General features: G+C 45.7%; 1 protein-coding gene across 1 annotated transcript; it reads left to right on the top strand.

Moving 5' to 3' along the window:
- The first annotated feature begins 701 nt into the window (after positions 1 to 701).
- Positions 702 to 12089, top strand: PKD2L2 (polycystic kidney disease 2-like 2). The gene is made up of 15 exons (XM_014947774.1): positions 702 to 726; positions 911 to 1288; positions 1535 to 1636; positions 2345 to 2478; positions 3665 to 3921; positions 4645 to 4866; positions 5465 to 5693; positions 6208 to 6378; positions 7160 to 7341; positions 8386 to 8506; positions 9127 to 9228; positions 10392 to 10471; positions 10551 to 10620; positions 11365 to 11474; positions 11909 to 12089. Exons 1-15 carry the CDS (start codon positions 702 to 704, stop codon positions 12087 to 12089), a joined length of 2364 nt encoding a protein of 787 aa, XP_014803260.1.
- The last annotated feature ends 375 nt before the right edge of the window (positions 12090 to 12464 follow it).

Here is a 12464-nt window from a genome sequence, read left to right as displayed (position 1 = left end):
TATTTAGCATAAACCAAATGCTTAACACTAAAACAGGTCCGTGAGGCAACATCAATATTGTTTTCTCCTTGCCCACTGTGACTCAAAAGCTGCCCTGTATAATATGAAGTGTTAAGTCTGCCATGGTTTCCTTCCTGGCTCCTTTAACCAAGGAGTGGCTGGGGCTTATCTGTCTGCTGGCTCTCAACAACCTGTTGATTTGAAGCATCCAAAGGGTTTGTGTGCAGCTACTCACAGCCACCTTGCTCAAAATAATAATGAACACCGTGAAACCAGATTTTGCCAAGCTCCAACAAACCTTCTCTCTGAAGATTCTTTCAACTGTACTTGCTACAGGAAAATTTGTGAGGGTGAAACTGACCTGAACTCCTCCCGGGGGGCACACGGTCACGATGCTGTGGGTCAGCAAACCACAGGAGCATCTTCCAGAAGAGAAAAAAAAAATATGAAAAGGCCTCAGTTTCACCCCATGCTGCTGTACATTAAATAAAACCCCAAATCTGAGCTGCACAACGCTGACTATTAAACTGCCAATGAAATCCAGCAGGTCTACCAGCACACTTCCCTGGGCTGCCTCAGTAGTGAAATTTACTTAAATGTTTACAACACACACACATCATGCTCTTTTTGGGTTTGGGCTGATAAATGCAGCCTGACACCCAGTTTGTCCATAGGCTTTTTTGGAACATAAAGCCGGTGCGATGCCCGGGCAGGGGTGCGGGCCCGGTGCTGGCAGCTCTGACCCAGCAGCACCTGAACGCAGGGTGTTTGCATTAATATACATTTAAATGAACACATCCTGCTTTCCCTGCCGCTCCTCACAGCGGGAAGGGAATTTCCTAATTGCCCGAACTGAGCCTGTTAGCACCCAGACGCCGCGATTTATGATTTAATTTCCCGTCCCCCGAAGGAACGGCCGCCAAGGGGGAGCGGGAAGCCCGGGCTCTCCCAGGCCCCACCGCTGGGGGGGGGCTCGGCAGGGGCCAGGGCGGGACAGACCCGCTCAACGCCACTAACAGCAATAAAAATAATGATAATAATAATAAAAGCTCCGAGGGCGTGAGGGGCAGCCCCCCGCCGGTAGCCACGGACAGGCCGCGGGCACCCCCGCTGCGGTCCCGCTACCCGGCCCGAGCCCTCCCGCAGGCGGTGAGGGGAACCGGCCCGAGGCGGGGGAATCGTTGGGATTCAAACGGGAGATCGCCGGCAGCCGCCCCGGCCCGGCCACCCATGGAGCCGTCGGCAGCGCGGCAGCGGCCCGCCGTGGAGCAGAGGCTGAGCGGCAACGGTGCGTGAGGCGGCCCGGCTCCCCTCAGGGCCGGGCGCCGCTCCCCTCATGGCGGGCCCCTCTCCCCTTAGGGCCGGGCGCCGCCCGGGCCCCCCTCAGCCGCCCCGGGTCCCCGCCGAGCCCCACGGCACAGCCGAGCCTCGGCCGGCCGCCCCCGCGGAAGGATAGAGAGGTGCGGGGCTCGGCGGGGACTGAGGGGTCCCTCCTCTGACACCCCTCTGCCCCCACCGCCATTTCCCCCACCAGGTGCTGCGAAACCCCGAATCAGTGTCAGCAGAGAACTGGAGCTGAAAACCACCCTGCGGGAGCTGGTCATCTACGTCTTTTTCCTGATCGACCTCTGTATACGTAAGTCATCAAATGACGGAGGTGACCGTCTACAAATAATTAAATGTGCAAGCTGTACCTCCTCCAGTATTTCTCCTTACTCCACCTGTCTTCCACCCAAAAGTGCCCCTTCGGTTGGAGTTGCTCTGACGGCCTTTTTCTAGAGCTAATGACAACAGAAGTGGAGAAGCAGGGTTAGAAGCTGTTGTCGTCCTCTAATGATCCTTAGGCATCCTCCTAAGCCTCTAGAAGGCTCTAACTCCAGCCTGCGAGCATCCCCTCTCTTTTCCCCTGAGGGGTCCCTCCTCTGACACCCCTCTGCCCCCACCGCCATTTCCCCCACCAGGTGCTGCGAAACCCCGAATCAGTGTCAGCAGAGAACTGGAGCTGAAAACCACCCTGCGGGAGCTGGTCATCTACATCTTTTTCCTGATCGACCTCTGTATACGTAAGTCATCAAATGACTGAGGTGACCATCTACAAATAATTAAATGTGCAAGCTGTACCTCCTCCAGTATTTCTCCTTACTCCACCTGTCTTCCACCCAAAAGTGCCCCTTCGGTTGGAGTTGCTCTGACGGCCTTTTTTTAGAGCTAATGACAACAGAAGTGGAGAAGCAGGGTTAGAAGCTGTTGTCGTCCTCTAATGATCCTTAGGCATCCTCCTAAGCCTCTAGAAGGCTCTAACTCCAGCCTGCGAGCATCCCCTCTCTTTTCCCCTTCTTTCCAGTGACGTTCAGCATGGTGAGCACGGAGATGTACTACCTCAACAAAGTCATGTCCCAGCTCTTCCTGGAGCCACCCTCCTCTGAGGACAGCCACAGCGGTTTCGGGAAAATCGAGAGCAGGGCTGATTTCTGGAGGGTAAGGGTTTTCATTGCAAAGATGCTTCCTTGAGGAGTGAACAAGTGAAGAAGCTCCCAAGCGTTAATCCGAAGCAATACAGTCTCACAGTTTTTCTAAAACCCATGTGCTAGATGTGCTCCCGGCTGAAGAAAGGCAAAAAAAACTTCTTAAAATGCATTTGGAGAAATGCTGGGTACAAACAGTAATACTGATACTTCTGAATAATCAGTCGAGGAAAACAATAGGCCAGTTAATTGCTGCATCATGTTCTCAATATCTTGGTCTGAAAAGAGTTTCAATAAAAACAGAACGATTTGGGGTTTACGGTTCTTTTGACTTTCAGGTGTTAAAAAAAAGATTAAAATTTATGATTTCCACTGGGGCAGCCAGGAAAACATACCATCTTGGTTCACCTGGTTTTACCTCATACTTCAGTGACAGCTGCAAAACGCTTCTCTCTCTTTTCACTACTAGGTGGACAGCTTCCCCAAATTACCAGCATTCCCCAGCTGATAGCAGAAGGCAAAGTTTCTCATCCTACTCCTCCTTAAAAATGGAAATGCCTGGTTATAACAGTTCATTTGGAAGAACCATACGCCCTCTTACCATGCTGTCTGTTACTGCTAGTCTGTAGTGTGCTGATGTACTAGAAATGGTTGTCGTACATGCTCACATGGTGCCAAACCACGAGGGCATATTTTGTACTCAGAATAATGTTCTCCCCAACCTTCATCTGCATCAAAGAAACATCCGGAAAAAGAGGGAATATTTTGCCACCTTCAAAATAAGTACTACTTCATATAGATTCAGATGACTAAAACCTAGTCAAAAATATATTCCAGAACAGATCTTCAGAGGTTAAGATAATCAACAGATTTTGTTAACATATAATGTTTGTGTTTAAACATATTTGTTTAGAATTCAGCAGAATTTTTCAGTGAAACCCCAAACAGACATATGTTGTCATCTTACCCTGAATAATTCCATTACCTATCTCTGATAGAATTGCATAGGGAATGAAATTGACTCATAGCAAAAAGATGTAGTAAATATCATAAGACAGTACGTAAGTGGGAGTTGTTTGTATTCTAGCTTAGTCTCTGTAAGTAATCTGAGAACCCTGTACAGGTTTGTCTGCTAAAAAGTGGGGTAATAGTAGTATTTCAATCTCCTTTTGAAACTTTAACCTCACTTGCATATATAGTTTGCAGAAGGACCCCTGTTGGATGGACTCTACTGGGACAAAGGGAATAACACCAGGATGTTAGCCATTCAGGACAACAACAACCGTATTTACTATGAGAATTTGCTGTTAGGAGTAGCCCAGATCCGCCAGCTGAAAGTTCACAACAACACTTGCTCCATCTACCCCTATTTCCATAGCTTTTTTAAGGACTGTTACAGTGAATATCGTTATCAAGCTGAAGACAGGTCTGACTTCGGTCTAAAGAACGACTCCGAGTAAGTCATTCAACTTCAGCCCAGAAATGTTTTTGAAAACATAGCCATATCCTTAATGCCAGTATTCTTCAGTTAGTACATGCAATTAGCTGAGTTTTTTCTCTTGTTTACATTGAGATAAACCATGGATTTGTTTTTGTGCCAACATTATAGACAGGAATTCGGCATGAGAAATTTATAGCGGAGAGACAGGAAGAACTGGAAACAACAAGCCCAGTTCAGCAAAAGTACATGTTAATGGGCCTATCTCCACTAACATCTCTGGAGAAATGCTCAATTATATGAAGCCTGAATTTAAATCACATGTTTATAAATTGGAATCATGCTAAAATGCTGTGGAAACAAAGCCAAAAGGCCTGCTTCACACACTTCGTTTAGCATCGATTTAACGCAATGAAAGAACACGTGAACATGCCATAGTAACAATGAACTACGTAAACCAGAGATATTCCATTTATGAAGGTTTTAAGGTAATAAACTGGCTGGCCCATGTTGGGCAAAATCCAGATTCATAAGCAATTGCTGTTTTGTGAATGTACTGAGTAGCCAAATAAAAGAAATGGGAATATCTTAAGGCTGTATGTCTCATGCATACTTCATGTAACGAAGGTGTCATTTAAAGGTCTGGCTTAACTGGTCAGTTGTAACTTACAAGGATTGTATGAAATAAAAATAAAAGCAGTTCCGTAAGCTGAACTGCTTTGTTTTCCCTTTTTCTGATAGATGGAAATACACCTCAGCCTCCTCGTTCTCCCTGTGGTACTGGGGATCTATGGGCTTGTACAGCAGCGGAGGATATAAATTCAAATTACCTCAATCGAAGGAGAAGAGCCTGGAGAAGTTGGTGTTTCTCAGGCAGAACAACTGGCTCACTAGAGGAACCAGAATCGTATTTATTGATTTCTCAACATATAATGCTAACATAAACCTCTTCTGTATAGTCAGGTGAGTTCTTACCTTTACTCCATATGAAATTCCAATTTACTGAGGCATAATGCTTCCATAAGGATGCAAGGAAGGGCTGGTCACCTCAGGTGTATGCAGCCACATTTCTCGGGTCGCAGTTGGAAAGACAGTAATTCACTAAAAATACAGAAATTCAGTTAGTGGAAGGAGCAGACCCAGATCCTTTCCATTTTTTTGTAATATTTGGTGTCTGGTGTGTACATCTGGTTGCTGCTGTCAGTTGGAATAGATTTCATAGCCTTTTGCAAGGACTAGATTATTAGTCTGGTTGTCAGCTAGTGGAGGGAAAAAACTCAGGGTAGGGTGAACGTGAGGTCTTCTGAGACACAGTTTCTTTAAAGATTTAACCAAACTCTGTAGTTTGGGTATCCCACGAGCTTCTTATTTTCCCCCTCAACCTTCACTACCATGTCATATTCTTTTAATGGGGGACTTAGTGTAACCCTCACAGGAAGATCTTGCAGGTATAGGAGTTCCAGTAAGGTATTATTAATGTAGTAGTAATTAATATTAGAAAATTAAGGGCTGAGTTGATTCAAAAGGATGGTAACTAACGCCAGTCCCTGATTTTTTCCAGGTTGGTGGTAGAGTTCCCTGCCACGGGGGGTGCGCTCACCTCCTCACACACCTACTCTGTGAAGCTCCTCGGATACATCACGTACTACGATTACTTCCTGGCTTTTTGTGAAGTCACCTTTTGCCTTTTCATCATTACATTCATAATCCAGGAAGCTAAAAAACTAGTAGAACTGAAGCTGAAGTATTTCAGAAGTGCCTGGAACTGTCTGGATGTGCTGCTGCTGGTGGTGAGCTGCTCCTCATCTTTCACTTTCTGTGCTCGCCAGCCAAGGCTAGCGCTGGATGGATGGCCAACGAGCCCGAGCAGCCCAAATCTGTGTCTGCAGGGAAGAGGCCACCTGAAGAGGCCACAGGGCCCACCATGGTTCAGCACACTTGAGCTCTTTTCTAGCCTTGCTGTGGCTCCGTGTCCATTCTACTCATTATCCCCCCTGCTTGGTTTAGCCTTAATATTTGCAGAGCTGGGAAGCACTAGTGCCTAACAGAGCTAGCACAGTAAAATTAGAATGTGTGCAACGTGTTACGTAGCACAAGCCCAGAATTATCACAGTACAATTACAAATTATTTGGCCAATAAAGTCTCATATATACAATTTATGCCAAAGCATCTAAAAAGCTCGGGTTCTTCAGATCTAACCAAGGACCTTGTGAAATCAGTACAGTCCTTCCTGTGCAAGTAACAAGTCTGAAGAGAGGGGGTGTAGCTGGACTTCAGTTTCACTTGCTCCTGCTTTCCTTCAGGTATCCATCCTTGCCATTATCTTCAACATCTACCGCACTGTGGAAGTGTCCCTGCTAATGGAAGAGCTGCTGTATGAGCCCAGTGATTATCCAGACTTCTATTTCCTTGCATTCTGGCAAGTCCTTTACAACAACGTGATTGCTGTCAACGTCTTCTTTGCTTGGATTAAGGTATTGGTTCTTTCTCCCTTTTTTTTTTTTTGTACTCAAGAATCACAGTTTTTCCAAGCATGGCATAAATGTTGACTTTTACTTTTTCATGGCTAAATTGCAAAGGTGGGGCTAAAAAGGAGAATTTTGTTTATAAGATTCCAGAAGAGTTTATAATTACCTCCTTCTCGTAAGCATGGGTCACACAAATTCCAAGCCCATCTAAAAAAAAAATTTGCACGTGGGCAGCTGTCTGTATTGGAGCAGCTGGGAAATGACCATGGACAAACAGCCTCCTCAGACTCAGTCTTTGCCTTGACCAAATATTATCCAGGTCACAGCCTGACCTACACAGATGGCATGGCTGTAATAGGTGAAGCTATATCATAGCTTTGGTGGCCAAAAGCAATGAAGACAATAGCTAGTTTTTAACTGCAAAGGAAGGCAAAATGTGTCTGAACTTGCTTCAGAAGTGGCTTTGTGCCAGGACGCCTTTAATTTCATTCTTAGTTGGAAATAGATTTGCTGATCTCTGGCCAGAGTAGCAAACTTCTCTAAGATTAGGGGCTACTTTTGTTCCTAACCAGGTGCTCTGGGGCCAAACCATGCTTTAACCCATATTTGCCCTGCAGAGTATTCATCTTCTCCAGAAATACAGCCAGTCCTAGTTCTCCTTACAGGTACCCACCACACAACATACTTCTTGGTAAGACTTAACCTGTAAATTACGATTACAGATAACATTCCAGAAGTTGCAATATATTTCAATCCCTCAATAACAATACGTTCTGTTCTCTTGCAGATATTTAAATACATAAGCTTTAACAAAACCATGACGCAGCTGTCCTCCACTTTATCTCGCTGTGCCAAAGACATCCTTGGATTTGCCATCATGTTCTTCATCATTTTCTTTGCCTATGCCCAGTTAGGCTATCTGGTCTTCGGCTTGCAAGTTGAAGAGTTTTCCAGTTTCCAAAACTGCATGTATGTTACTTTCTAAACTTTTTGATACAAAGGCCCCAGTTGGTGCAGGCACAAACCGGTTTCTGCTGGGCAGAACTTAAGAGCACAGGTCTCCAACATTAAGCTTATTTCATAGAGCAAACCCAATGTTGTTGTCTATACAATCTGTTTCCCAGAACCTTAAAAAAAAAGTTAAAAAGAGACCATGTGTACATTAAACAGTTCAGGGAAGCCTCACCCAATGGAGCTGCTAGTCCCAACAATTCTCAACACAACTTTGTCATGTGTAACCACCTTTGCAAACAGGAATGAAAACATCCAGCTGCATAGCCAAGAGTCCCCACATCCCATCTGCTGGCTCTCTTACTGTCTTCCCCACAATTTTGTTCAGCCACTCACTGAAGCAACATCAGATCAATTCCAGGTGTCAGCTGGAACTGGTTTTGATGGTCTTTGTACCTTGTAGCAACCCTGACCTGTCCCCAGCAGCGTGCCCTATGGTTTAGCCCACAGCTACGTTTCTTACAGCTTAAAGAGAGCTGTACTGTGCCAGATTGTTTGAAAGTAGCTTTTAATGTAAAATTAAGGCACTTCTAAACTAGAAAAACAGCTCATTTTGGATCTTCTTAGACGTGAGATAGTCCTAAGATGCTGCAATACAGGGAAATATTTGTCTTAGCTAGGAATAAAATCCTCCAGAGGGGGTCATAGGGACCTGTACTGTTACCTTCTGTACTAAAGAAGATAAGGGACCACGAGGCTAGAACAGAAGGGAAATAATTTAAAAGAAACCCCCAAAGCCAAAACGAGGTGATTTATTCAAAATGAATGTATTTGCTCATACAAGCCATTTAAGAATTCCTTTGTACTTTCAAATTCTCAAATATATGCTACGTGCCCAATTTACCATTGCAGTATTATCCTGGCCTTTTGATTTCAGTGACAAAAGTGACGGTGAATCAGTCTCAATTGTATCTACTGCCTTTTTTTTCTTTTCAATAATGCTTACAATATGTCTCTTTAGGAGAAGCCAGTTAACCTCATTCTGGTATTTTTTACTTCCAGCTTTACACAGTTCCGTATTGTGCTGGGAGATTTTAATTTTCAAGCCATAGAAGATGCAAACAGAATCCTTGGACCTATTTACTTCATCACATTCGTATTCTTTGTGTTCTTCGTGTTGCTGGTAGGTCTCACCTCAAAAATGCTTATCCTTTTGCACCACATAATGAGCACGTTGCACCTTTCAATCTACTGCACCGCTCGTTTCTTGAGGTTTAAATTTCTGAAAGCTTAATTGGATGCCCTTGAAAACTGCATAATGTCAGCCTTGTCAGGTGGGAGGGTTAAAGAGAGGCTTTGATGGGACCATGTAGGTGCAGGTTTGCTTTATCAGATTGATGTTTCCATTAATTACTTCAGATTGAAACACCATCTGAAAAAGCTATAAGTATACAACAGGAAATGTTACCTCCAGTATCAGATTGATGTTTCCATTAATTACTTCAATTAATTGAAGTAATTGAAACACCATCTGAAAAAGCTACAAGTATACAACAGGAAATGTTACCTCTAAGGAACTGGGCTTTCTAGCTGATACTGCAGGTGGGAAATAAATGATTTGTCTCCCAAAAATATTCCCATCAGTTAATTTAAGTGCATTAGGAGGATACATGCACTCAGCAAAGCTCTTCACTTCCCTTAGTTACATGCCCAAGCGTGGAACAGCCCCCAGAACAACAGCCCCAGCATAATACAAATGCAAGTTCCAGAAACAATTCTCTAACTGCATCCCTTCCTGTGCAGAACATGTTTTTGGCTATTATAAATGATACCTACTCTGAAGTCAAGGCAGACTTTCAGCTGATAAGCAGTGAAGAGCTGCAGATCAGAGACCTCTTCAAACAGGTAAGTGCACACTTCTGTAACTGCCTCATTTAATTCAAGGTAAGAGGAATTCCAATCCACATCACTAGCAAAGAGTCTTAGACAGGCCATAGCCATTTAAGAACACCTAAGATTTAATTTTTCACTTGAAACAAACATTTGACAAACACAGAGGCATCCTTCCATCAAACCCACAGGAGCTCCTGATGGTAACAGTAGCATGAATTTGGGTGGAAAGAACTTACCTTTACTTCAGCCTTTTAAAAGCAGTATTTAGGACCCGCCTGGTTTGTGATAGATCTGGTCATCAGCTTTTTTCAGAGCTTATTGTTGCTGCTCTTCCAGACTGAGAAACTAAAGATCTTCTCTGCCTGGAAAGACAAGCAGAAATAGATACCTTTAAAACTCCACAAAGTTTAGACCTTTTTTTTTCTGTGGCAGAAATGAGTAGAAAAGGGGACCAAATCTTTCCTTAACTCCTCAGTTCAACTTGAAATAACAACCTCCTTTCCTGCCAAATGCATACACTGAAGGTGAGAGCTTGCCTGCAGTCCTGTTGCTGGGGCAGGGCAGTACCTCTGTCTGGAAACCCAACTTTAACTGGGGGATACAGCATCAGGAGCAAAGTCAATAGTATTGAGAGAGGGGTGGGATGAGAGACCCACGCCTTCAGGCAGCGTTTCTGCAGGCTGGCCAGCACCGAGTGCTCTGTAGGGGAGGGCTGGCAGCCAGACCTACCTGAAATATTCCTGTAGGATTTGACAAATGGCGCAGACACAAGTTATGTGGCTTCTGTGAAGCCCGGCTTTCAGTAAGGAAAGGGGAAGGGGAGTTCCTGGCCAGGATACAGCTGGTCTGCTCACAGCACAGCTCAGAGTACCCCCCACAAGCTCATTCCCCCACTTACCCTGGTCTACAGCGAGCTTAAACTGAATAAGCTCGAAAACGAACACTCTTACTGGATTTGGGTGGTCGTTACCTTCAGGGATTTCATGACAAATTTGAGATAGAGCAGGGTGAGCTCTCTGGGCAGAGGGAACACAGCGATAGCGCGCTGGGATCTCTCTTTAATTGCCATGGCATTACACTGACAGCTTGTTCCTTGCGCTCAAGTCCTTGTGCAGAAGTGTCTCTGGTTAAACACGAGCCAATTAACACTCCTGACTCTCCCTGTCTGTGTTCAGAGCTGCAATAAGGCCCTTGTCATGCTCAAGTTGAAGAAACCCCAGATGGCTAAAAATTCCTCGGAGGAGAACTTGCAAAGGTAGGAGCTCTGCCTTTGCTGTTACCCCCTGCACCACACCCAGACCTGTTCTCACAGGACTCTGTCTCTTCTCGACAAGCAAGGAATTACCAGCCAGTGAAGGAAAGGACGTTTCTAAGCATTCCAATGGAGCTGGAGCTAGCAAAGAGGTAGGCTTTATTCTTCCCTATATTCTTAGGAAGCCAGATCATATTTCACAAGTTGAATAATACAAAAGGAGTCACAGTTGTCCCCACCATTCCTTACAAAAGCCATTTCCCTACAGGATGCTATTTCTAACATCACAGGAACAGCAAAAGCTAGACCTATCAAATAAAAATCACTAATTGTGCCCAAAACTTCCAAGGAAAGCTTGCTCGGGGGCCAGGTCATGTACCACCAGAGCAGAGGCTGCAGTAGGGCGAGGTCAGTGTGTCTCAGCCATGGCAGGAAGCTGTGAGCTGGGCATTTGCCCAAACATTAAACAGATGTATGGAAAACAAACGAGTTGGACAGCGATCTGTTGGGTCATAGGCTGTATCCACAGCAAGAAGAAGGGCCGCTGTAGCTTCCTTTTGCTTTACAAAAAGGTTTCCCCGCAGTGTTTGGCAGTTCCAGATCTGGGGTAGCCCAGGGCAAGTACATCTAAACATATTCTTAAAAAATCACTTGCACAACAGGAGAGGGAGAAGCCCCTGGGCTGGCTGGAAACACCATCACACACAACTCTTGCAATCTCTCAGCTCTGAAAAGAAACGTGTATTCCTATGGCCTGTCTTTTTGGAAGGGCCAGAAGGAAAATCTACTTTCTGATGGGGAAGAGAGTATTTTTCTCCCCAAATCTCTGTCTGTCCCTTTGCCATCTTGCTGTTGGTTTGTGTGGTTTTGTTTTTAATCCCTCTGGTGTTGACTAGAGCCATCCAGAGCCATCAAAGGAAGGGGACCCTGAGCAGAAGCACCCCCCTGCTGCCAGCGGGGCCTCAGGCCCGGCTCAGAGCTACGTCTCCGCTGCGGATTTCCGTGAGTAAGTGTGTGTCCCTCTGTTCTTACGGTCTCTTCCCCTTCCCCCTGGCTGAAACCCTCACCCAGTGACAACCTGAGGGACAGGAGATCAATGCAAAGTCAGTGATTTTAGGATATTTTATGTGCTGTTATACTGGCTGCCAACAGCTGCCCTCAGGGAGGGAAGAAAGACATGAAAGCCTTTAGCAGAGCAGCTTGTAAGGACATCAGTGAAGAATGAGGTGGGACAAGAATTTAAAATATTGTCACTCTTCCAGAACATCTCCCTGTGGCTGCCCAGGGAGGGGACAGAGGCTGTAACACCTTGTGCTTGTGAAAGTTATTTCAGGAGGTGGCCCTTTGGCGGCTGACACGGGGAGGAGAGAGGAAGGCAGCAGAGGCAGGTGGAAGGGTAGCACCTTCTCAAGGAGGTGCTACTGTGTTTGTGTGTTGTAGGCTCTACATGTACACATCCTTATTGGGCACTGAATTAATACACACTAATCAAATGCTGAAGAAAGTTGTGGAAGCCATGCAGCAAGCGAAGGGTTCTTCAGCCGAGATGACAAAATGGCAGCGAAACGCCGGAGCTCACCTGGTGACAGAGACAGCCCGACTCTTCCCACAGCCTGAATAAACACAGAGTCCCCATCTCTCCCCCCACCCCCTTTATTTTTTCTATTTCTGGATAAGAGAAGCAGGAATGTTAATAAATGTATATACCATTGTTACTTCTGGGTTTTTTCTTTGAGGGTTGCGGGTGCTGCTTCAGCTGGGAGAACTGACCAGCCTCGCTGGAGGTCTGAGGAGGCATCTCTGCAAACACCAGATGGCATTTACTCCTCTGCCCCATCCTGGGGCTGCCGAGAGACATGGACACAGCTGCTGCTCTGGGAGCAGAGGGAGCAGAGGGTGAGCTGTGGCCACGCTGCCACCTCCCTGCCCATCACCCAGCACGGTCCAGAACGGGGGTCACCAGCCCTCACTTCCCCCAACTTCCTTTTGCTGCTGC

The sequence above is a fragment of the Calidris pugnax genome, unplaced genomic scaffold (assembly GCF_001431845.1).
Source record: "Calidris pugnax isolate Ruff unplaced genomic scaffold, ASM143184v1 scaffold27, whole genome shotgun sequence".
NCBI classification, from domain to species: domain Eukaryota; kingdom Metazoa; phylum Chordata; class Aves; order Charadriiformes; family Scolopacidae; genus Calidris; species Calidris pugnax.
Note: the sequence above shows the minus strand (reverse complement) of the source record. Positions and strands in the feature narration are given on the sequence as shown.

Coding starts and splice junctions, on each gene's coding strand:
- PKD2L2 (XM_014947774.1), top strand. CDS start 702: ATGCCCGGGCAGGGGTGCGGGCCCG. Junction 3,922..4,644: donor GGTCTAAAGAACGACTCCGA/GTAAGTCATTCA, acceptor TTTTTCTGATAG/ATGGAAATACACCTCAGCCT. Junction 8,507..9,126: donor TTGTGTTCTTCGTGTTGCTG/GTAGGTCTCACC, acceptor CTTCCTGTGCAG/AACATGTTTTTGGCTATTAT.